Source organism: Drosophila albomicans, chromosome 2R (genome assembly GCF_009650485.2).
Source record: "Drosophila albomicans strain 15112-1751.03 chromosome 2R, ASM965048v2, whole genome shotgun sequence".
In the NCBI taxonomy this organism is placed as follows: Eukaryota; Metazoa; Arthropoda; class Insecta; order Diptera; family Drosophilidae; genus Drosophila; species Drosophila albomicans.
Genome location: NC_047631.2, coordinates 3,265,571 through 3,286,551, shown reverse-complemented (window position 1 = coordinate 3,286,551; position 20,981 = coordinate 3,265,571). Strand labels below are relative to the sequence as shown.

General features: G+C 37.8%; 8 protein-coding genes across 10 annotated transcripts; 3 read left to right on the top strand and 5 right to left on the bottom strand.

Annotated features, from left to right (window-relative positions):
• Window positions 1-868: 868 nt before the first annotated feature.
• LOC117574080 (zinc transporter 7) lies at window positions 869-4,725 on the top strand. 2 transcript variants are annotated; one of them, XR_007955362.1, is made up of 5 exons: window positions 870-1,194; window positions 1,301-1,502; window positions 1,567-2,004; window positions 2,069-4,132; window positions 4,221-4,725. XR_007955362.1 is itself a non-coding variant. In XM_034257715.2 (4 exons), the coding sequence occupies exons 2-4, from the start codon at window positions 1,322-1,324 to the stop codon at window positions 2,581-2,583; spliced, it is 1,134 nt and encodes a 377-aa protein (XP_034113606.1). In that variant the 5' UTR covers window positions 869-1,234; window positions 1,301-1,321; the 3' UTR covers window positions 2,584-3,269. The 2 variants fall into 2 exon arrangements, 1 of the variants encoding a protein (XP_034113606.1); XM_034257715.2 differs by lacking the exon at window positions 4,221-4,725 and having other exon boundaries at window positions 869-1,234; window positions 2,069-3,269.
• Window positions 4,447-5,562, bottom strand: LOC117574085 (translationally-controlled tumor protein homolog). Its single transcript, XM_034257720.2, has one exon. It carries the CDS (start codon window positions 5,435-5,437, stop codon window positions 4,919-4,921), a length of 519 nt encoding a protein of 172 aa, XP_034113611.1. The 5' UTR covers window positions 5,438-5,562; the 3' UTR covers window positions 4,447-4,918.
• A 1,233-nt stretch (window positions 5,563-6,795) lies between these two features.
• On the bottom strand, window positions 6,796-8,046 carry LOC117574082 (glyoxylate reductase/hydroxypyruvate reductase). The gene is made up of 2 exons (XM_034257716.2): window positions 7,832-8,046; window positions 6,796-7,770 (listed from the first exon to the last, which is right to left on the bottom strand). The coding sequence occupies exons 1-2, from the start codon at window positions 7,975-7,977 to the stop codon at window positions 6,867-6,869; spliced, it is 1,050 nt and encodes a 349-aa protein (XP_034113607.1). The 5' UTR covers window positions 7,978-8,046; the 3' UTR covers window positions 6,796-6,866.
• A 176-nt stretch (window positions 8,047-8,222) lies between these two features.
• LOC117574083 (uncharacterized) lies at window positions 8,223-9,241 on the top strand. Its single transcript, XM_034257717.2, has one exon. The coding sequence runs from the start codon at window positions 8,326-8,328 to the stop codon at window positions 9,175-9,177; it is 852 nt and encodes a 283-aa protein (XP_034113608.1). The 5' UTR covers window positions 8,223-8,325; the 3' UTR covers window positions 9,178-9,241.
• On the bottom strand, window positions 9,225-10,802 carry LOC117574079 (protein Peter pan). Its single transcript, XM_034257713.2, has 4 exons — window positions 10,388-10,802; window positions 9,967-10,331; window positions 9,447-9,898; window positions 9,225-9,375 (listed from the first exon to the last, which is right to left on the bottom strand). Exons 1-4 carry the CDS (start codon window positions 10,718-10,720, stop codon window positions 9,239-9,241), a joined length of 1,287 nt encoding a protein of 428 aa, XP_034113604.1. The 5' UTR covers window positions 10,721-10,802; the 3' UTR covers window positions 9,225-9,238.
• Window positions 10,803-11,178: 376 nt separating this feature from the next.
• Window positions 11,179-14,945, bottom strand: LOC117574084 (ras-related protein Rab-11A). Its single transcript, XM_034257719.2, has 4 exons — window positions 14,799-14,945; window positions 12,754-12,875; window positions 12,310-12,658; window positions 11,179-12,241 (listed from the first exon to the last, which is right to left on the bottom strand). The coding sequence occupies exons 1-4, from the start codon at window positions 14,836-14,838 to the stop codon at window positions 12,108-12,110; spliced, it is 645 nt and encodes a 214-aa protein (XP_034113610.1). The 5' UTR covers window positions 14,839-14,945; the 3' UTR covers window positions 11,179-12,107.
• An 18-nt stretch (window positions 14,946-14,963) lies between these two features.
• LOC117574078 (major facilitator superfamily domain-containing protein 10) lies at window positions 14,964-17,989 on the bottom strand. 2 transcript variants are annotated; one of them, XM_052007354.1, is made up of 6 exons: window positions 17,236-17,989; window positions 16,827-17,174; window positions 16,677-16,750; window positions 15,657-16,138; window positions 15,209-15,602; window positions 14,964-15,002 (listed from the first exon to the last, which is right to left on the bottom strand). In XM_052007354.1, the coding sequence occupies exons 1-5, from the start codon at window positions 17,650-17,652 to the stop codon at window positions 15,511-15,513; spliced, it is 1,413 nt and encodes a 470-aa protein (XP_051863314.1). In that variant the 5' UTR covers window positions 17,653-17,989; the 3' UTR covers window positions 14,964-15,002; window positions 15,209-15,510. The 2 variants fall into 2 exon arrangements, with proteins under 2 accessions (XP_051863314.1, XP_034113603.1); XM_034257712.2 differs by having other exon boundaries at window positions 15,213-15,602.
• A 65-nt stretch (window positions 17,990-18,054) lies between these two features.
• Window positions 18,055-20,957, top strand: LOC117574076 (exocyst complex component 6). Its single transcript, XM_034257710.2, has 3 exons — window positions 18,055-18,243; window positions 18,317-19,434; window positions 19,494-20,957. Exons 1-3 carry the CDS (start codon window positions 18,168-18,170, stop codon window positions 20,598-20,600), a joined length of 2,301 nt encoding a protein of 766 aa, XP_034113601.1. The 5' UTR covers window positions 18,055-18,167; the 3' UTR covers window positions 20,601-20,957.
• The last annotated feature ends 24 nt before the right edge of the window (window positions 20,958-20,981 follow it).

The window sequence follows — 20,981 nt, the reverse complement described above, 5'->3', positions numbered from 1 at the left end:
TATAACTCCATTATTCTGTTATCTGCTGAACCAACTTTCTTACTTGGATCAAACGGCCAATGTAAAGGTTTTGGTGTCAGCGTTGAATAGCAAGACACACAATTTTAGGTCGGAACTACGTTAATACAATTGCATATGCGAAGTTTGTATATTTTCTCGATCTTCTGGAAACTGGAGACTACCGCACTACATTTAGATTCACGGTTCCATTAAATGATAAGCACATCGGTTATATTTCATATTAATAAACGAGTTGTCTATTACATGTTCGACCCATTAGGTAGAAGAATGTGTAAGTCAGAGCCTACTAAAATTCTGAAATGAAAGAATAATTTCTCAGCTCCACCACACAAATTTTTGCATTTAAAACACAGACTAGTGAATAGTTTGAATTAAAAAATAATAATGTTTCGGCTCTAGCCGATGAGCACTCGATTAATTTATTGAAATCTCGGCACGACACGTCTTGAACGGTCGATAGTTTTCGGTGAATGGCAAATGGTCACGTTCAGAAGAACAAAAAGTCAGTGTTAACAGACTGAATTTGCTGAATTAGTTTTAGTGAATGTGATTCGTTGAAGAACCCTAATAATAATGGTCAATAATTAAATAAAATATGCATTAGCTAAAGAAATAAAAACAAGCGACAAATAAATTAGATTTTTTTTTGTGTACAATAAATATTCTTACTTCGTAACTACTAAATAAAACTATAAATAAATTATTGATGATTCCCTAACTACGCTTTATGATCAAACGTTACGTTCCGATAGTTGTAATACGTCATACGTCGTGTTGCTGAACGCACCCATTTACTTTATTAGATTAATGCAACCCTGTTAGCTTAGTGGGTAGTCAAATGTTTACTGGGGTACGTTGACGTCTAGCTTAATGACAACACGGCAGATTGGTGCGGGTTTCGTCTTTTTCCACTCATCTATAAAATGAATTAAATTTGAAGTGTTGAACAAAAACCATCGACAACAATTGTGCTAAATCCACCTGTGTAAATAAGTGCCAACCTGTGCGTTTAACTTACGTCTCCAGGAAGCGTTTCATGCGCTAATTTAGCAAGACACTTGCTGCCGCCGACGACGCTCCCAAGAAATTCTTTAGCCTTAAGCATTCGCATCACAAGAGTCGTCAGCCAGCTGGAGCGGGAAGCGAGAGAGCTTTGCCTAACGATAATACCACGTATGCAAACAAAACAATAAAACAAAAAATTAAATAAAGCGTGCGTGTGTGTTTGATAACACGTTAATGCGTGTCTTTTTATTTATTTGATGATTTTGAATTAAAGGTAGCTTATCTCTTTGGCAAGATGATTCCGCTAACGCACAAGGATCGAAGCAATTTTGGCTACCGTATCAAGGAGAAGTTAAACAGCTGGAAGCGTCTCATATTCTCCGATCGCAATTCCCGCAATTTGTTTCTTTTCCTATTGCTCAACTTGAGTTTTGCTTTCGTTGAGCTGTTTTATGGCATTTTGACAAACAGCTTAGGTCTGTTTATAATCTAATCCAGCAACTGTACAATTGCCAATTCATACTTTCATATTTTTTTCAGGCCTCATCTCCGATTCGTTTCACATGTTCTTCGACTGCACGGGTCTTTTAGCTGGTCTGGCTGCGTCAGTGATAACAAAGTGGAAGGCCAATGATAAGTTCTCTTATGGCTATGTGCGAGCTGAGGTATTGGCGGGCTTTGTGAATAGCTTGTTTTTGCTCTTCATTGCCTTCTTCATACTGTCGGAGGGCGTAGAGAGACTAATCGAACCGCCAGAAGTGAAGCACGAACGGTTATTTGTCGTATCCGTGCTTGGTCTACTCGTCAATCTCGTTGGCATATACGCCTTTAATCACGGGGGTCATGGTCACTCCCATGGCGGAGGTGGTGGTCATGGACATGGGCATTCTCATGGCGGCGGCGGTTCCAGTCATGGACACTCCCATAACCACAATGATCTCAACAATCACAACCATCAAGCGATTTCATTGGATAATGGTAAAAGTCACTTCAATAATTAATACTTAAAATACTAAAATTGCAATTCACGTGCCTATTTCAGGACATGGTCATTCACACGATCACAGCGGGAGCAGCAGCAGCCATGGACACTCCCATGATTTAAGTGGAAGCGGCAGCAATTCGCAGATAATGCGTGGTGTCTTCCTTCACATTCTGGCCGACACCCTTGGCTCCGTGGGCGTCATTATATCGGCAGTGCTAATGCAAATGTTTGGATGGATGATCGCGGATCCGATTTGTTCAATTTTCATCGCAATTTTAATAGCTCTAAGTGTGCTAAGTTTAATTAAGGAATCCATACTAATCCTTATGCAGCGTCAGCCCAGCGCATTGGACCGATCGCTGTTGCAGTGCTACCAGAAAGTGACTGGCTTGGCTGGTGTTTATTCCGTGCAGGAGCCGCACTTTTGGACCCTCTGTTCAGATGTCTTTGTGGGTGCCATCAAGCTTGAGGTGTCGAAGAATGTTGATCCCACATATGTGGTGACGCATACGCGAATGATCTTTGAGTCTGTTGGTGTCAAGCAAATCTATGTACAGCTCGATTATGTGTGATTAACGAAGATCTAAACATTATGCCTAATAACACCTAATATATATATATATATATATATATATATATATATATGTTTGATCACTATGTATATTGAGCAGCGTGTTGTGTATGTAGTATGTAACCATGAGTGTTTTTTACCTAAATTTTAGTTAATTAAGCTGAATGCGATGCGCGATAAAATTGAATCAAAAGAGCGGACTGTAAAGTATAATCTAATCGTACCGATAAGCTTGTCGAAAGTTTTGTTAATTTATTTTTTGTAAATTGTTAATACAATTCATTCCAAACATACATATAACATATATCAAAGCCTATCACAATGAACTTAGTGCAACATTGCAGCTGTTGCTGTTTCCATATACAAACTTAGTGTAATTGTAATATATAAGTGTAAAATTTTACGTTGAAAATAGTACACACAATTATCTGAGAAGTCCTTTTTTTTTAAACATAGACAGAACAAACTAACACTTAAATCATTTGACTGAAAAAAATAATTTAAAGACTCATTCTATTTTGCTTAAATGGGAGTCTAAAAACAAAATGCAATTATAAACAATTGTGCCGCATCAAAATTATGAACGAAATAAAACGAAATTGTTAATATATTTTATAAAAAAAAAATGGACCAATTAATGAACGTCGCGCATGTTTTCCTTTTTATGCTATTAACTATTGCTCAGGCCCATTTGCATATACATATGTACATCCGACTTACATTTATGCTAATATATTTTTTAAACAATATTTTGAACAAATTACGTGCTTGACTGTAACTTCACAATTTTTTGCGATTTTGGCACGGAAAATACTTAATACCGTTAAATCGTTGTTTCATTTCAAAATTATTTGCGGTTCACCAAATACGTTACCAAACATTTTTTAATTATTAACCTAATATTCTTCTTCTACTGTATTTTCTTTACATAAGAGAATCAGAAAGTCGAATGCTGGAAGTTGAAGTTGACTATACTACGCTGTTAAATTGGCCGAATCATTACAAATTTTTTAAAAATTGAACCTTTTGCCGTATTACAGATATGTAGATCTGAAATGTAGAAACTAAATAATTAAATTTAAAACTTGTTTTTGCTTTTAACGTGACATTAAATTTCTTCTGGAAGTTTGTAAATTATTATGTGCATTAAATTTAATTATTTAGTAACTACTAGTTTTATTTTGATTTTTTTAAAACCCTACTTCTTTTGGTTAACTTTATTGAAAATCGCCTGGTCGATATCCATTAAAATAATTCAGCCCAATTACAAAAAATATGTAATTAATTTTTTGATGGCAGCACTCGATTGAATTTTCTTTCTAAATTTCCATAATTACAAATAGAGATTATATTATTCATATAGCTTTACATAATATTATACATAGATACTAGACGCATGCAGTGGATATTGTGTTCTTTGTAATGTATTCTAATTAACACATTTTTTTAAAAGTACCGTTCTAAACAAAAAATTGGTACAACTACTTAAGAACTATACGCTGATATACGAAGTAAAACGAACGTGAAGTAGCTAGATGATGAATAAACTTGTAAGTAACCTTGTGAAAATTGGACATCGTACAAATGTATTTTTGTAAGTGTATTAACAACAGTAAGAATAAATCCACTCTTGGGTAGGCAGGTTATGTTCAATGCCGCAAAACGCAAGAAATGTAGGACACATTCTTTCAGCAATCATGTACTGCTGCATTGCGCAGGTCTGTTTCAATTCACTGTCAAAGGTCAATAACTTTTTGCTTGCCCCAACCAATAGCTGACTCATTCAACTTTGTTCTGTAACTGTTAACATGATATGTGCTGGAAAAATGCATGGGACCTTTAAAATTAAAACATCAATTGAGAATGCAGTAAATGTATAAGGTTTTCGTTTATTTTTTTTTCGTACATACAAATATGATCTTTACCTCCGATTCTTTTTGACATTTTTAATTGAAAACGTAAACAAAAGTATACATAAATGTGGTTGATATAAAACATTAAATTACGTTTCTCTCCAGATACCACAAATTCGTTAGATTTTGCTACTGTATGTGGCTCCTGATGGCGCAGTCTTTTGCTTTAACTAAAATTTTTTTTTCATAATACATCCAAATTATAATGGTTGAGAGTTGTCAATTTCGAACTATTGCAAAATATTGTGTGTAAATAGAAAAATCGTTTAGAATAGGCATGTGTGAGTATGTTAGTGATCGATGTACACATGCACTTTGTTGTTATGGGCGTTGATTTTCGTTCCTGTTGTTGTTGTTTCCACATGAAAGCCGCAATTGAAATTTATGTATGGTACATCAATCATTAACGCAAGTCGAAAGAAATTAGCACTTCTCCTCCTCAAGGCCGTGCTTAAAGAACATAAGAACTGGAGTGCTTGCGCCATTGATATCACGATATTCACACATTGCAACCATTCCGTCGCAGTCCATGGACTCGCCGGTGAAGAACTGCAAATCCTTGAAGCGGCCCAGAATATCCTTCATGGCTTTGTTCATGTTCGTCTTGAAGACATCGACTTGGTCGGGCGCACTTGCCGACAACTTTTCCAGAACCTTCTTCATGTAATCTTTCAGATAGAGAGTGAAGCTCTTTTTGTCACCGAAAGCGAAGCATTCAGACAGACGATGGTTCAACACCACATCAACGCCAGTTTCGACATTTAACTCTGTGCCCTCGTCAGCTTCTTCGGCTGATGGATTTGAGCCAGCGAGAACAATGTCGTCGCTTTTTCTACTGACCAATTTACCGTAGACTTCATAGATAACCTCATCAACTAGTTTCATCTTGTAGGTGTCTGCGAACATTTCATCGCCGGTGATGATATCCTTGTAGATTTTCATATTGAAGCAGTGAGTTGTGTTATTAAATAAGGATAGACCGAATTTTAGCTTGCAAATTTGCAATTACAACTGCACCGAACAGGGAACCACGCTTGCCACGCGCTGAAACAGCGAAAAAAGAAGGAACGAAGAAAAAATATGGCGCTTTACTGTTAACTTAACATTTTTCGATAGCTGCTATTAACAGCAAATGTAAACTTAGTTTAGTATTAATAACATTTTCAAGTGGAAATTGCAATTTGCAATTTTTTTTTACTTGCAATTCTTGATTTATATATAATTTGCGAAACATATTTATATTGTATTAGCCTTTTACAAACAAATTTTTATCAGTCACAATTGAATATTTAACATTCACAAATTGATTTATTAACACTGGCTCATTTGAAACATCGAGCCACTATCGATACAATAGCTCTTCTTTTTATCATGCGAATAAAATATCCTATTCTGATTATATTTTCATGATATATGTAGATATATATCTTAATAAAAAAAAAAAAATCATTTATCAAAACCAGTTTGATTTTTTTTTTAATATATAACGGTTGTAATCGACATGGTTGAAATCGAAAATTATAGCCTATTTCCACCGCTTCCAAAACCTCGGTTTTCTTTGGTTTTTTCACGTTCAGGCCGAATGTTACGTTCGCCCCATGTAAAAACCCATAAGAAAAAAAGTCGGTTCGCGAGCTACGTAGAAATAGCGAACGCACTTTTTGGGTAATTACGCGATATTTTGATCGATATGACAACGAAAAAGAGGTCACCACTAAACAAACATCTGACATTTAAGTGCGCCAAGGTATGAAAATAGAAAAATTAAAATTTTATTTTGGTTTTTAAGGCAAATTTGTTATATTTTAGATGAGCCAAAAAACTCGAAAGCCGTCAATATCGTGGAGTGGCATCCACAAGGCAATGTTGTTCGAGTTATGGGAGGAGAAATGTAGTCCCTTTTTTGGCCAATCCACAGAGGCGCTCCACAAGGGTGCCAAACTCCTCCCTATTAATTCGAAAATTATCTTCAAAAAATGATTCGTTGTTTCCAGGAACATCGCGCTCCCAAAAACACCCATGCTGTTGCTGAAAATCAAAATCCTCATAAAAATCCTGAAATTTAATAAAATTTTTCATTTTAAAATGCGCGTGCTGTTTTTTGAATTGTTCGCCAACTCGTGTTTACATTTAAACAGCTGACATTTCAAAGCGGCCATATTGAGAATTTTATCGTTGCCCATATTTCTCGGTTCGTGCAAATGGAAACCCCGAAACGGGACTTTAAAAAACGTAGAAAAACTGAGTGAGGTGGAAATAGGCTATTATATTGCATATCGCGTTTTTTCATGAAAGGTTGCTTTTCAAATGCAGTATTTATAATTTATTTCATATTAGTGTGTTATGAAGTTTTGTAGTTGTAAAAAAGTTTTTAAAAATTCACCTCCGATTCCATTTCACAACCTTTCAGAGCAGCGATTATATTTCTAGCCGTGATTCGCGACATTTCCTTACGAGTCTCTATGTCAGCGCTACCAATATGCGGAAGAACTACTACATTATCCAACTTAAGAAGAGGATCGTTTAGTGGAAGGGGCTCAGGGGTTGTCACATCTAGTCCAGCAGCCATGATACGTTTTGAGATAAGTGCTTCGGTTAATGCTTTTTGGTCCACAACACCACCCCGAGCTGTGTTGATAAAAATGCAGTGAGGTTTCATTTTTTCGAAAGCGGATGAATTAAAGACTTCCTTTGTTTCGGGGGTTAAAGCACAGCAGACAATAATGAAGTCCGACAAGCTCAGCATTTCATCGAAGCCAACATGCTTAGCATTGACCTTGGCAGCCTCTTCCGGCTTCGGCGAACGTGTCGTATACGTTATCTGACTGGGCTTGAAAGGTACAATACGCGCAGCAATCTCTTGCCCTATGCGTCCAAAACCATACAAGGCGACACGTGAATTCTTCAATCCTTTTCCACACATCCACATGGGCGACCATGATTTCCAGCCACCGTTGTACACTTCCCTGTTGGCTTCAAACAGACGACGATTGGTGGCCAGTAGCAACGCCAATGTCAGCTCCGCTGTGGCATCCGTCAGCACATCGGGTGTGTAACCCACTCGAATGCCACGTCGCTTACACTCGTGGACATCGATGTGCTCGTAACCCACAGAAATGGTCGCAATACACTTAAGTTGATCACCTGCAGCATCCAACACAGCAGCATCAATTCGATCAGTGAGCGCACAGAATAGCGCCTCCTTGCCCTTAATTTCGCGCAACAGGTCTTCCCGTGGAATTGCCGAGGCTTTCGACCAAGTGGTCACATTGCAGCTAAGAATATCAAGTACACAACAATGTTAAAACCATTCGCAAAACAATTTTATGAGCAAACCTTTCTCGTAGTAGATCCAGTCCACTTTCATCGACATCTGGTCGAGTCACATAAACACTAGGCTTAGAACTCATTCTGGCGATGTTTGTGAGCTGAGAATATCTTATGACAGTCTGGATAAGATGTGATGTTCTTTTATACAACATGATGTACACTCATATTCATCATATTAGAACACTTTTATTTATTTACAAAATTGAATAGACTTAAAATACCAATAAGTTAAAATTATTTTTAATTCTACTACAAGTAAAAAAACCTAACATATACATATAAATTATAACTACTACTACAATAAAAAAAACAGTAAAATATTAAAATCAGATAAAAAAAATATACAATTCGCTGCACTTCCGAGTTTTGGTCTTACAGTGAATATGCATTTTTGTTTTTCCAGCATAGGGTCACACCGCTCGGATGCTAGCATTCAGTTGCTACAATTTTGGCAGGCTGGCTTACTTGACTTTGTAATCTTTAATAATATTCATACAGCAATGGATTGGTATATAGGTCAGGAATGGAACGATCGGGTCCGAGGTCTGAGCAAAAAGGTTTTGAACTTGCAGTTCCAGCATGTTGAGAAACCATTGACAAATAGCACTGTGCTTTTTGAAATATATAAACCGTGTGCAAATTTGGATGGCAGGCCATCGAAATACCTTGGAAGCAATAAGATACATATGCCACAAATATTGGAAATGGGCACCGCGGTGACGCCTATCGATTGTTATTTGGAGATACTTCTGCAGCAATTTCTGCCAGGTGAAACCGCCGCCTGCAGCATCGCAACGAAGTCCGGAGAATGTTTACAATTTGAGCTGAAATTGGAGCGCATCATCAGTAACACGGCGATCGAAAAGATGACCGCGGACGAAGTCTTCAAATTGTCATTGCGGTACAAGGACAATGGTGTTGTCATGTTTAAGCCGCATCCGAAGTTTGCCTTTGATTACTTTGTGCGTTCAGCCAAACTGTTGATTACATATAAACCATTCGACAAGTTGGAGAAGAAAACAAATGGCATCGATGGCATTGATGTGGAAAAGTTATTTGTTCAAGTTCAAACGAATTTGGCTGCCTGCTTGCTGAAAGAAAAACGCTATGAACATGTCATTTATCATACGGAATTTGTTGAAACACATGACAATCCAAGTGAGAAAAGCATATATCGTCGAGCCTTAGCGTTTTATTGCCTGAAGGAATTTGAAAAGGCGCAGAAGACAATAGAACGAGTCCCAAACTACGAGGAGAAACGTGAATTTGTCAAGCTACTTGAAAACATTACGTCGAGTTGGAAGACCAGCAATGCCCATTATAAACAGGTTGTGCAACGCATGTTCAAATAGCTCATTTAATTACTAATAAACATATTATATAAATAAAAAAAATCGTAGCTATTTAAAACATTTATTTATAATTTTTCTTGGACTTTGAGCTCTTTTTCGCGTCAGTTGGGTCGACTTTGGGTCTCTTATTCTTGTACTTTCTGCTGCCTGGCAATTTGAATCTTTTCCGCGAACCATTGTTATCATTTTTGAAGAGCTCTGAAAGATTAAATTGTAATTTTAATTGTTATTCAGGCACAAAATTGTCGCAGACATCACGTAAAACTTACCTTCGTCAGGCTCCTCGCCAACTTCATCTTTGTAATATTGAGCATCATCGTCAACATCGCTCGCAGCAGCAGCTGCATCATCGGCGTCTTCTTCAAATCCTTCTCCTCTGATTCCTCCCGGCTCTTTCTGTTCCTTTTTTAGTTTTAGATTTCGAGCTCGGTTTTCGGTTTGCTGCTTTTTTCGTTGCTCCTTCAACTTGCGCTTCTTTTCGATTAGTTTTCGCAGTACTTCCTTTTCTTCCTCGCTTTTAATGACGTTGTCGTGGTAGAGTACTTCACCGGTTAGTAATCCCTCTTCGATTTTAATCAGCTGCATTGTCAAACGAGGTCCAATTTCGTGCAGTTTAACTGAGCTCTTGTGATCCTCTAAGTTACCTTTGCTTTTTAATGTTTGAGCTAACACAACATGCGACTGTTCATCTTCAGCTTCAGACTCGGATGCATAACCATCTCTGTAATTATTACAACAGAGGTTGAGTTACAATACCTAAAAAAAGCTTAAAATCATTTGCCAAATTACCTAGTAACAAAATCGGCGACTTCATTACATTTGCCTAGATTCGGAACAGTACCAACGACTATCTTATTGACAGCTTTTTTTAAACCCACCGGCACAACTTGCACCGAATAGTGACGCATTTCGACCAGTTTGGTTTCCGAATTGTACGAGAAGAGAACACAGCGACGAATGGTGTCGATGTTAACCTGGGCCAGGTTGATGGATGGAAACATGTTTTGAAAAGTTGTCGCCATCAGTTTCAAATGTTTTCCATCGCCACTGAAGTTATTCATGATGACAAGCGGAGCATGTTTAAAGTGATCCACGTCTATCATTTGCTTTTTGCTGCTTGAGATGACGTCGCGAGCCAGAGTAAACTGATGCACCTGTAATTAATGAAGAAATTAGCGCTTGTATTTTAAAAACAAACAATCAAACATACTTTAAAGGTAAGCGACGGACCACGCGGTAAGCGAACCACTTTAAAGGATAGTTGAGTGGAAGCCTTGTTAAAGATGCCCATGTGAGAAACGTGAAAGAAACTGCTCAAGCTAACAAAGTCCTTGATGCGATTCATTTTTTTTTCGCGCAAATTTGTTGCTGTGAACGGTTCCATTATACGGCGCACGTCAATAGTTAGATCTGTTATATACGGACAAGAGAGACCACGGTGTATGATGAAGGAATGTGGCGCCTCAACCACTTCGCTCGGCTCGCTGGCCTTAAAAGCTGCGGTGCGCGTCTTTGGATGTACTTTCTTTTTACCACGTCCCATTTTACTGTATATAATAACAAACAAAAAAGAAACCGTGCAATTGCACGTGTTATTGATGTGAAGTGTTACCGTGGCATGAATAACGAAAAATACGTTTTTTGTTCGCAATTTGTATGCTGGACCAACAGTAAAAAATTACGCGCATAAAACACAGAATTTACTTTTGAGACTAACTTCTTTTTTTAGATTGTTAAATTTTTAAAACGTTAACTAATTTTATCAAAATCAATTTGAATTTACTTAGTCGATTAACGGAATTTAAAGCTTATCGGTTCATTTGGCAATTGATTACAATTATACACCATCGATTTTGTTCGATAAATCATCGATTGTTCATTAATCATTAACGCATCGAATGTTCAAAAGTAATGACAGAAATTCCTAGCCATCTCAATTTATTATGTATTTAATCAATTATCTATGTATTTTCATGAAGATGTCATATAAAAATCAAAATATTTATTTTAATTATATTTATTTAATCACACTCAACATAGCAAACACAAATGATGTATTTAGTTTTTTTTTTATGCTGCCATTGCTGTTTCTGTATTTAAAGTTTTACAACTGTTCTTTTTATCAGCTAGTTTAAAAAAAGGTAGTGTGGTGCCCAATATTGACAATGTAATAATAGTAAATAAATATGCATTTCGGATTAATTTCTATAGCTAATTGCAATTTAATGGTTAAAATTTAAAGATGTACAATAATAAACTCAAAAAGTGTACTACAAAAACTAAAATGATTTTTTCAACTATAAGAATTATGACGCTGTAATTGGGGAAGAAGTTATAGAATTTAATGTTATATGCAATAACGAAATTGGACGAGCCCAATAGACTTTTTTGTAACATGCTGGAAAACAATGCGGCGGCTAAATTGAACGTACATAGCAAATATTGTTGTTTGTTTTTCTTTAAAAATTACAACTATGTATTTATGATGCGAAAATTAAGAATATTAATATTTTTAATATTAGCATTTATGTATATTTATATAAATTATAGTTACATCTACAGCTTAAACTGAATTTGGAGTGTTTTAGTGTTTTTCATTTCTATCTCAGATACGCCGCATGTTGCATTGACGTTTTATACGATATTTTTTTATATGTATACATATATAAAACTTCAGTTTAAACTGCAGTTAACTACAGCCGGATGATAAAGTTGCTGTTGTTGTTGCGATTGTTGATGTTGTTGGTTGTTGTTCTTGTTGATTTCATGCATAAATGACAAATTGCTTGTGGCTGTGGTACTAAAAAATAACATCTTATGCCGTTGTTATAGTTGTAATTCTTCTTGCGGTTGCTGTTCTGGCTGTTGTTGCGGGGGGCTGCTGCTGTTGTGGCTGCTGCTTTCGATGCTGCGGTGAATGCTTCGGGCGGTCACTGACAGCACTGTTTGCGTACATCAGCTGTAACAGTCGGCTTTACATCGATGGGCTCCACATTCGAGGGACGAATGACATCGCCTTCCGGCGGATCTCTGATTTGTTTCTGCGACACAATACGATAGATCTCTGTGCGAAAAAAATTCAAATTTAAATGAGTATGTAACAACATACTGAGGAATGTTTTCTTAACTCACCTGTGAGTATATTTTGGAATGCGGTTTCAACGTTCGTAGAGTCGAGGGCCGAAGTTTCTATGAAACTTAAACCATTGCGCTCAGCAAACAATTTCGCCTCATCCGTTGGCACTGAACGCAAATGCCTCAAATCGGACTTGTTGCCCACCAACATGATGACAATATTCTGGTCGGCGTGATCGCGCAACTCTCGTAACCATCGCTCCACATTTTCATACGTCAAATGCTTGGCAATGTCATAAACAAGCAGTGCTCCAACCGCTCCACGATAGTAAGCAGAGGTGATGGCCCGATAACGCTCCTGTCCAGCTGTATCCCAAATTTGCGCCTTAATAGTTTTGCCATCGACCTTGTCGTGTTGTATTTTAAATTATATATATATTAAATTAATGTAAGTAAAGTATCTACTTGGCATTTTCAATCGACAGCGATTTGGCCACTCACCTCTATGCTGCGTGTTGCAAATTCAACGCCAATTGTCGACTTGGACTCCAAATTGAATTCATTGCGCGTAAAACGTGACAGCAAATTACTTTTGCCTACGCCAGAATCACCAATAAGCACAACTACAAAAAAAAAAAACACAATATAACAAAATATTTACAAGGAATACCATATTTAGTAATTAGCAAATGCAAATATTAAAGTAACTCCAACATCTCTCATGTTTCCCACTCTTCAGTTATTGGCAAAATACGGATGAGCGTGCCTGAAGGTCAGTAGCTATAATAAATTGCTATGCTTTCGTGGGATTTCAGTGTGACGGTCATAAAAACAAGTATTTTATGGGCGTATCCCAGCATATGATGACCCACATTAAATGGGGGGAAGCTAAGAAGTATTTTAATATTAGAAGTTCATGCTAATGGTAATTCGATTACATTTTTAAAAGGTTACCATACGCAACGAGTCAGTCAACTGTCATTATTATCACGCCTTTCTTAACACCTTTTTTGAGTTTGGTTACTTGGCATGCGGCAATATTAATTCTGCGTTTCACTCGCTCAATATTCCTATCACTCTCTGGAAGAAAACAAAAACAATTTGAAGCATTCTCTCTCTATTTCGACGCCTCTCTTCGGTTATCAGCATTACTGTAGATTGCTTGACACCAGCAGCTCTCGGTTAACGAGTAAGGTGATTCATTACATAGTTTCTCTCTTTTCAAGTTCTTTAACGATCAACTAATGGGGTTCTCAAAACAATCTACATCCAAGTTCAGCGGAAGCGGTGAGCTTCATCATTATTTCCATAAACATATGTTAGTGTATGTATTTTTTGGAAAAAGTATAAATGAATTTTACAACTCGAGATCAATGCGCGCAGCACTTAAGACTAATCGTTAAATGTTTTTGTAATGAGTCACACTTTATACATGGCACTTCATAAATTCGCTATCAATTCTTTTAAATTTTTTTTAAATATAATTTCAAGTTTTTTTTGTTTCCGTTTTTAGAGTGTAGTGTAGTTTTTAAAGCGCAAAAACATACATGCAAAACCAGAGAAAACAGTGAGAGAGACTCCAAGATACGTAAACTCCAATAATATATGCACTTTAAGTCAAACAAAGAAATTGCCCTTACAATGTGAAATGTTCAAGTACTTTGTCTGTTACAATTGATTTGTTGCACTGTGTACATAGAAAACTGACTGCGGCTTAAACGCCCGCGACAACTTTTGTATGTTGTATGTTAACATAGAGAATCTACAAATGATAGTGTGGGTAGAATACCAACTATACAAAATAAATTGTGAAAATATAGTAACACTTAAAAAATATAAACAACACTCTGTTACGCGCATAAACTTTACTATTGTTTAATGAATAAAAAATGTAATCTAAGAAACAACAATGTTCGTGTGATTTTTTATCATGATTATTATTACGATTTATGCAACGTGTCACGCTTCTGCCAGCAAAGAACGAATGTGCGAACGGCAATGGGAACAGAAACAGAATGACAGTTTGTCAGCAGTTAACGGCAAGTAGTTGCGCGTATGATGGAAGAGGGGGTGGCCGAGGAAGTAGAAGGTAAAGACGCTCGACCAAATAGTGGACGAATGTGAGCAAGAGTGCATGTACAAAAGGACCACAGCAACAACATTTCCAAAACACCAACAAAATGCTTTAAGTAAGGATAGGGGCGTATTAATTACAAATTATACATATGTACATACATAAATACAATTTTCTTATTTACATTGCATAAATATGAATGGTTTGTTTGGTAGGTATGCCTCAAGCAGCAGTCTGCATTTGTGTTATTCCAATTAGTTTCAATTAGTGCCATTGAACTACATCGTCATTATGAGAGTGAAATCTAAATAGCAAGCAGTGCTTTGCTCCTGCTCAAAATTCCCACATCCCATGTCCAACCAACCAATCACCGGCTAGTTTCAACTACATATGTATATTCAAATATATATATGTACTTACATTAATTACACAAAGACACACGAAATTTAAAAGTCATGTTCTCATAATTTACCTTTGAAAAGATAATCGTATTCGTCTTCCCTTGCACCCATTTTTGTTGTGTTTTTAATGTTTTGCTCCTTCTGCTCCTGCACCAATCAATTTGGATGCTTGTGTGTGTGCGACCCCGTATAAGGTAAAAACCAATAATCCTTGCGCGCCGCCGTTTCTTTATGCGTTTCTTTTTTTAATGTATTTTGCTCTCACACTTTGTACACTTTTATTTGTAGTTGTAAAATCGAGACAAATATATAAAGAAAAGAAAAATTATATTAGATATGACGGCAAATGGGCGTTATTTATACGATATTCTGTGATCCACGTCAGGCGACCTTTGTGCGGAAATGAAAGCAATAAAACTTTGCCACTTTCTGCGGTTTTTGTATGCATTTATTTATAATTTTCTTTCTTTGCGACACACACTCACTTAGACTTAGTCACTCCCAATATATTCAACAACGCGAAGTTGGCTGCGGCATGTATTACAGTGCAAGTGACAGCTAAAAAAGTACTCGATACTTTTCCTATCGCCATGTTGATGACGTCACTTCAGACCAATTTCGTTACATTTTAAAACGATACAAAATATTTCTTTGTTTTAATCATAATAAAAATATTGCACATTGTATAAAAAATAAGTAATATTGCAATTAATACTAGCGGTTGCTTATTGTTCTCAATATTAAATTTTGTTCTTCATGTGCTTAGAGCAGAGAAAATCCGCTTTAAATACGCGCTCGCTGCAATGCTAGTGCCGGATATAGAAGCAAAAGTCCTCCAGACAAGTATGTGATTTTTGAACCAACGCACCAAAAGGCTGAAAACAAAATAAGTTATTAAATAAGGCTCTCAGCATAAAGTTATAGCTCACCTATAGATCCAACCACTGGACCGAGAGCTCGGGCTAATGCACCTAAAGATCGGAATATGCCTAATACTGAACCTTTCTGGTCATCGTTGCCATACTTGGACACCAGAGTGGTTAAACAAGTGACGGCAAAGGCGGTTGAGATGGCAAATAAAATCATGCCGGCATAAAGCATCCTGCTATCCTCAGCAAGACCAACCGTTATAAATGCTGGTACAATTAAATACAGACTGTAGATGGCATACATTCTGATTTTGTCTTCAGGTAGACGACGTACAACCGAACCTTGCAGCATGGTCATCACCAGACCCGTCGTCAAAAACATTTTGGCCTGATCCATTGAAGTATAGCCAAACTTGTGGTACATTAAAAATGTGACTGTGAACTCCAATCCGGAATAGAGAAATAAATACAAAAAGTAAATGAATCCAATTGTGCGGAGTGCTTCCACATCTTTCTTGGGAACATTCTTAATGGCCGAAAATCTGTGCAAGGAAGACAACATTTTATTTTTATGGAATTAAGTTGAAATAGACTACTTGGGTCATTGATGTTGACTTGGTGGGCCCATTCAAAAATAACTAACTTCTCATCTGATATGATTGCTCTTTTTCTGGGTTTTCTGGATTAGATTACTATTCTTTAAATTTTAAGGAACGCCAAGAATTTACCATTTATAATTGGAAATTTATAACTAGCATTTCTTCAAATATTTTTTGTTTATTATATCATTTAAATGTTAGTTTTATGTTAAAAAAAATATTTATGAAATTAGCTAACATTGTCGATTGATACTCAATGTTTGGTTGCACCACAACTACAATAGCTATAAATTGAACAATACGAGTGCCGATCATGTACGTTGATAAAATATATCAAACAAAACCCAAAAAGAATCGAGCCAGGTGCCGGCAAAGATAACAATAAACAGAAACAAACAAAAAACAAACCTGTTGGACTTGGTGTCCACATAAGAAAATCACGCGACAAGCTTATCGCGATGTTAATTTAAAAACCACTCACCTGAATATGGATGAGACATTTAGCAATTGCAACCCGTATGACAAAGCCGATGAGATTTCTCGAGCACGTTTTTCCTGTAACCACATCCAACAAACATGTTAAAGTGGATGGATACAATGGACATAAAAAATGGGAAAATATTCAGTTCACCTGGGGCAGTGTCTCACGCAAACAGAAGACAAGGAGCAGCACATCGCCCACTGCCAGTCCTAGAGCCAGCAGCGACGGCAAAACAAACCAGGCACCGCCGCTTGCCGTTTTATTTGCGAATATGGCAAACATAGCACCAATCATGGGACCCACAATGAAGCCGATGGAGAACGCCACACCCACCAAGGCCATACCACGACCTCGTGTCTGCACATTGGACACATCCGTGATGACACTCATGCTAAGCGAAATGTTGCCCTTGCTAATGCCACCCACAATGCGCGCCAACACAAAAAGGGCAAAGTTACTGGAGCAGGCCCATATCAGATAGGATAGTGAAATGCCCGACTGTAAAATTCAGAAAATGGTTAGACATTAGTTGTGTTCTCGGTGCATTTAAGTCACTTACGGCGCACATCAACAAGACGGGTTTGCGGCCATAGTAATCCGAGAGGCTGCCAACAATAGGACTTGCAAAGAATTGCAAAAAGCTAAACATCGATCCAAGGAAACCGCCAAAGAGTACCGAGAGATAACGATCCGGGGCACCAAGGAGCTGCTGGAACCAGCGGACTCGAGTTGTAAGCGATGCATACAAACCGGAACTATCGTTGACTCGATAATATTCGAGCAAAGATGGCAGCAAAGGTAATATAATTGTGAATGCCAACAGATCTAAGAGCAGCGACATGAATATTATATATATCATAGGATCACTTTTCTCTTTTAATGCCACATCCTTGATATTCTTGTTAGTGTTGTCACTGGATTTTTGATCAGAAATGCTTGTTGTTGTTGAGCTTTGGCGATTTCGTATAGTGGCCATGTTGATTGGATCTTTGAACTGCGTGAGTGTACGTAAATTGTGGCTTATTGCTGAAGAAGACGAAACGAAGAAGTTTACACCATACGTTTTTGTGGGTTAAACAACTTGATCAAAACAAAAAGCATTAAGCCAAGTAACCGATAGAGACGCAGCCGAAGTGAAAGTTGAATGTGTTCTGCAACGACCAGATGGAATGATGGAATTGGGTTCGCAGGGCAGGGTTACATAAACACATGTAATTAGTTGCATTCAAATATTTTTGTCAGTTTACAATGTTATCTTAAGGGTATGTGAGAGGAAATTATATTTAACAAACACTTAAATCGACAGGTTGCATGCCGGTCGTATCGTGTGTGCAGCTCCACGCGAATGTTTACTTTTTCATAAGTGCTGTAAAACGTTAACACAAAACAGTTGACGTTGACCAACACTTCCTACATAACGCAAATAATTAAAGCTGATCTCAATTTTATGCGGTAACTTTAATAAATAAATCGCTGTAGCTAAGTAAAATCATGTCCAAAGTGACGGTGCAGGATATAGAGGCAGTGGACGATTATTGGGGGCCAACGTTTCGTTCGATTCTTGAAGGTAAATACCGTTTAGGCAATTTGAAACATGCGTCATAAACCGCAGTTAATTGACGCCCACTTCACGTATTCAGGCAACAATAGTAAATCCATAAGTGAACAGTTGGACCAACGTATTCGCAGCCACGACAAGGAGATTGAACGTATTTGCAATCTGTACTATCAGGGCTTCATAGACTCTATACAGGAGCTGTTACAGGTACGTACACAGGCAAAGCAACTGCACGATGAGGTTCATTCCCTGGATACTTCGTTGCGCACAATAAGTGCATCGCTCATTCAGCAGGGAAATGAGCTGGTCCGCGCACGTCAGATTGAATCGAATTTGGCTAGTGCCATTGAAGCTCTCAAGTCCTGTCTGCCAGCCTTGGAGTGTTATATGAAATTCACTCAGCAGGCCAATAACAAGCAATACTATCAAGCGCTACGTACCTTAGAGACTTTAGAGACAGAGCATCTATCGCGACTGCAGCGACACAACTATCGCTTTGCGTCCCAAATGCAGACACAGATTCCCATCATCAAGGAGAATATACGTCACTCGGCTGCCGCCGATTTTCGCGAGTTTCTCGAAAACATACGGAAATTCTCGCCACGCATTGGCGAACTCGCCATAACATACACGAAGCAATTGCAGAAACGTGACATCAATGCCATTATTCAAGAGCATAAACAGCAAATTCATAATGAAGGCGGAAGCGGCGGCGATGGCGGTGCAGATGATGATGGCAGCAATGTCAGTGCACAGGATTTGATAGACTTTTCTCCGATCTATCGTTGCCTTCACATCTACATGGTGCTTGGACAGCGGGAATACTTTGAGAAAGACTATCGACAACAGCGGCGAGATCAGTCGAAATTGGTTCTGCAGCCTCCGCCCAATATGCACGACAATTTAGAGGCGTACAAGACATATATCTGTGCCATAGTGGGTTTCTTTGTAGTGGAAGATCATGTGAAGAATACCGCTGGTGATGTCGTTACCAGCAGCTATCTAGAAGAGCTGTGGTCGACCTCGCTAACCAAGTTTGTTAACGAGATCAGCATGAGTTCTTCTTCGTGCACCGATCCCAACATTCTGTTACGAATCAAAAACCTTATTATGCTTTCGATCAACACTTTTAAATGCTACGGTTACACAGTTCAAATACTTTGGGAACTACTCCACGATATGCGCGATCACTACAACGAGGTAAAGTGGTTTCACCCAAAACGATTATTCTTTATATTATCTGCTCTCCATATGAATAGGTGCTACTGCAACGTTGGGTGCACGTCTTTCGGGATATTCTGGACAGAGAACAGTTCTTACCGATGGTTGTGGAAAATGCTGAGGAGTACGAATGCATCATTGAACGTTTCCCGTTTCATTCGGAGCAACTGGAAAATGCGCCATTTCCCAAGCAGTTTCCATTCTCCCGAATGGTGCCCGAGGTGTATCATCAGGCAAAAGAATTCATGTATGCTTGCAAGAAGTTTGCCGAGGAACTCACTCTCTCACCGAATGAAGTGGCTGCTATGGTGCGTAAGGCTGCAAACTTGCTGCTTACTCGCAGTTTTAGTGGATGCCTCTCGGTCGTCTTTCGGCAGCCGAGCATAACGCTTATCCAGCTCATACAGATTATTATTGATACGCAGTATTTAGAGAAAGCAGGGCCTTTTCTAGATGAGTTTGTTTGCCATATGACAAACACTGAGCGTAGCATTTCCCAGTCGCCATCGGCCATGTTTCACGTGGCTCGTCAAGACGCCGAGAAGCAGGTTGCGGTTCGCATCTGTTTCAAAATCGATGAATTCTTCGAGTTAAGCGCCTATGATTGGTTGCTTGTTGAGCCGCCAGGCATTGCATCTGCTTATATAACGGATATGATCTCCTATTTAAAAAGCACTTTTGATAACTTTTCGTATAAGCTGCCACATATTGCTCAGGCCGCCTGTCGTCGCACTTGTGAGCACATTGCCGATAAAATGTATTCGATACTGTACGATGAGGAGGTGAAACAAATTTCCACGGGTGCTCTGACGCAGATCAATTTAGATCTGATGCAGTGCGAATTCTTCGCAGCTTCGGAGCCTGTTCCCGGTCTGCATGAAGGAGAGCTGAGTAAATACTTTCAGCGTAATCGGCAACTGCTCGATCTGCTTATTTTGGAAGAGTGGAGCACGTATTTCCATGACTATGGTAAACAAGAAAATCGCTACCATTTAGTGCAGCCACAATCTATAATTGTGATATTGGAAAAAATTCGCGAGGCGGACAAGAAGCCCATCTTTTCTCTTGTGCGAAAAAATGATAAGAAAAAGTTACTGGAAACAGTACTTAAACAGTTGAAGCATATTACCGAGCGTCAAAGTTAGAGAGAGATATTTATACATAGCAGTAATAGTAACTTTTAAATAGCCTTGACGTTGTAAAGTAGATTTTATTTTCTATTTTCTGACTATAACAGAATAATGTGAAATCTATTTAAAATAAAAATAATATATCACCCACATAAATTGTATTTAATAAAGGAGAACATTTGTTCATGGATTTTATTAAGAACATCCTCCATTAAGTTATTTATGTATGTTGATATTAAAACATTTCATTACATGAACTGACATTTTTTGTTAAATCATTTTTGCAATTAATTGTGATTCATTTGGAGATATTTAGGAATTACTGTAGATTGTTATTGGATTGGTGTAAAATTATGTTTCGAATTTTATATATTATATATGTACAGAAATAGCATA

Bases quoted from the DNA above. Each gene is read 5' to 3' on its own strand.
- LOC117574085 (XM_034257720.2), bottom strand. From the start codon at position 5,437: ATGAAAATCTACAAGGATATCATCACCGGCGATGAAATGTTCGCAGAC.
- LOC117574076 (XM_034257710.2), top strand. From the start codon at position 18,168: ATGTCCAAAGTGACGGTGCAGGATATAGAGGCAGTGGACGATTATTGG. The intron at 18,244-18,316 runs GTAAATACCGTT...TCACGTATTCAG, and splicing joins GTTTCGTTCGATTCTTGAAG to GCAACAATAGTAAATCCATA. The intron at 19,435-19,493 runs GTAAAGTGGTTT...CCATATGAATAG, and splicing joins TGCGCGATCACTACAACGAG to GTGCTACTGCAACGTTGGGT.
- LOC117574084 (XM_034257719.2), bottom strand. From the start codon at position 14,838: ATGGGTGCAAGGGAAGACGAATACGATTATCTTTTCAAAG. The intron at 12,876-14,798 runs GTAAATTATGAG...TTTTTTTTGTAG, and splicing joins ATACGATTATCTTTTCAAAG to TTGTGCTTATTGGTGATTCT. The intron at 12,659-12,753 runs GTGAGTGGCCAA...CAACACGACAAG, and splicing joins TTGCAACACGCAGCATAGAG to GTCGATGGCAAAACTATTAA.
- LOC117574080 (XM_034257715.2), top strand. From the start codon at position 1,322: ATGATTCCGCTAACGCACAAGGATCGAAGCAATTTTGGCTACCGTATC. The intron at 1,503-1,566 runs GTCTGTTTATAA...TATTTTTTTCAG, and splicing joins CATTTTGACAAACAGCTTAG to GCCTCATCTCCGATTCGTTT. The intron at 2,005-2,068 runs GTAAAAGTCACT...TGCCTATTTCAG, and splicing joins AGCGATTTCATTGGATAATG to GACATGGTCATTCACACGAT.
- LOC117574083 (XM_034257717.2), top strand. From the start codon at position 8,326: ATGGATTGGTATATAGGTCAGGAATGGAACGATCGGGTCCGAGGTCTG.
- LOC117574082 (XM_034257716.2), bottom strand. From the start codon at position 7,977: ATGTTGTATAAAAGAACATCACATCTTATCCAGACTGTCATAAGATAT. The intron at 7,771-7,831 runs GTTTGCTCATAA...TGATATTCTTAG, and splicing joins CTGGATCTACTACGAGAAAG to CTGCAATGTGACCACTTGGT.
- LOC117574078 (XM_052007354.1), bottom strand. From the start codon at position 17,652: ATGGCCACTATACGAAATCGCCAAAGCTCAACAACAACAAGCATTTCT. The intron at 17,175-17,235 runs GTAAGTGACTTA...TGAATTTTACAG, and splicing joins CCGTCTTGTTGATGTGCGCC to TCGGGCATTTCACTATCCTA. The intron at 16,139-16,676 runs GTGAGTGGTTTT...TTCCTTGCACAG, and splicing joins AATGTCTCATCCATATTCAG to ATTTTCGGCCATTAAGAATG.
- LOC117574079 (XM_034257713.2), bottom strand. From the start codon at position 10,720: ATGGGACGTGGTAAAAAGAAAGTACATCCAAAGACGCGCACCGCAGCT. The intron at 9,899-9,966 runs GTAATTTGGCAA...TAATAATTACAG, and splicing joins GTCGCCGATTTTGTTACTAG to AGATGGTTATGCATCCGAGT. The intron at 9,376-9,446 runs GTAAGTTTTACG...TTAATCTTTCAG, and splicing joins TGGCGAGGAGCCTGACGAAG to AGCTCTTCAAAAATGATAAC.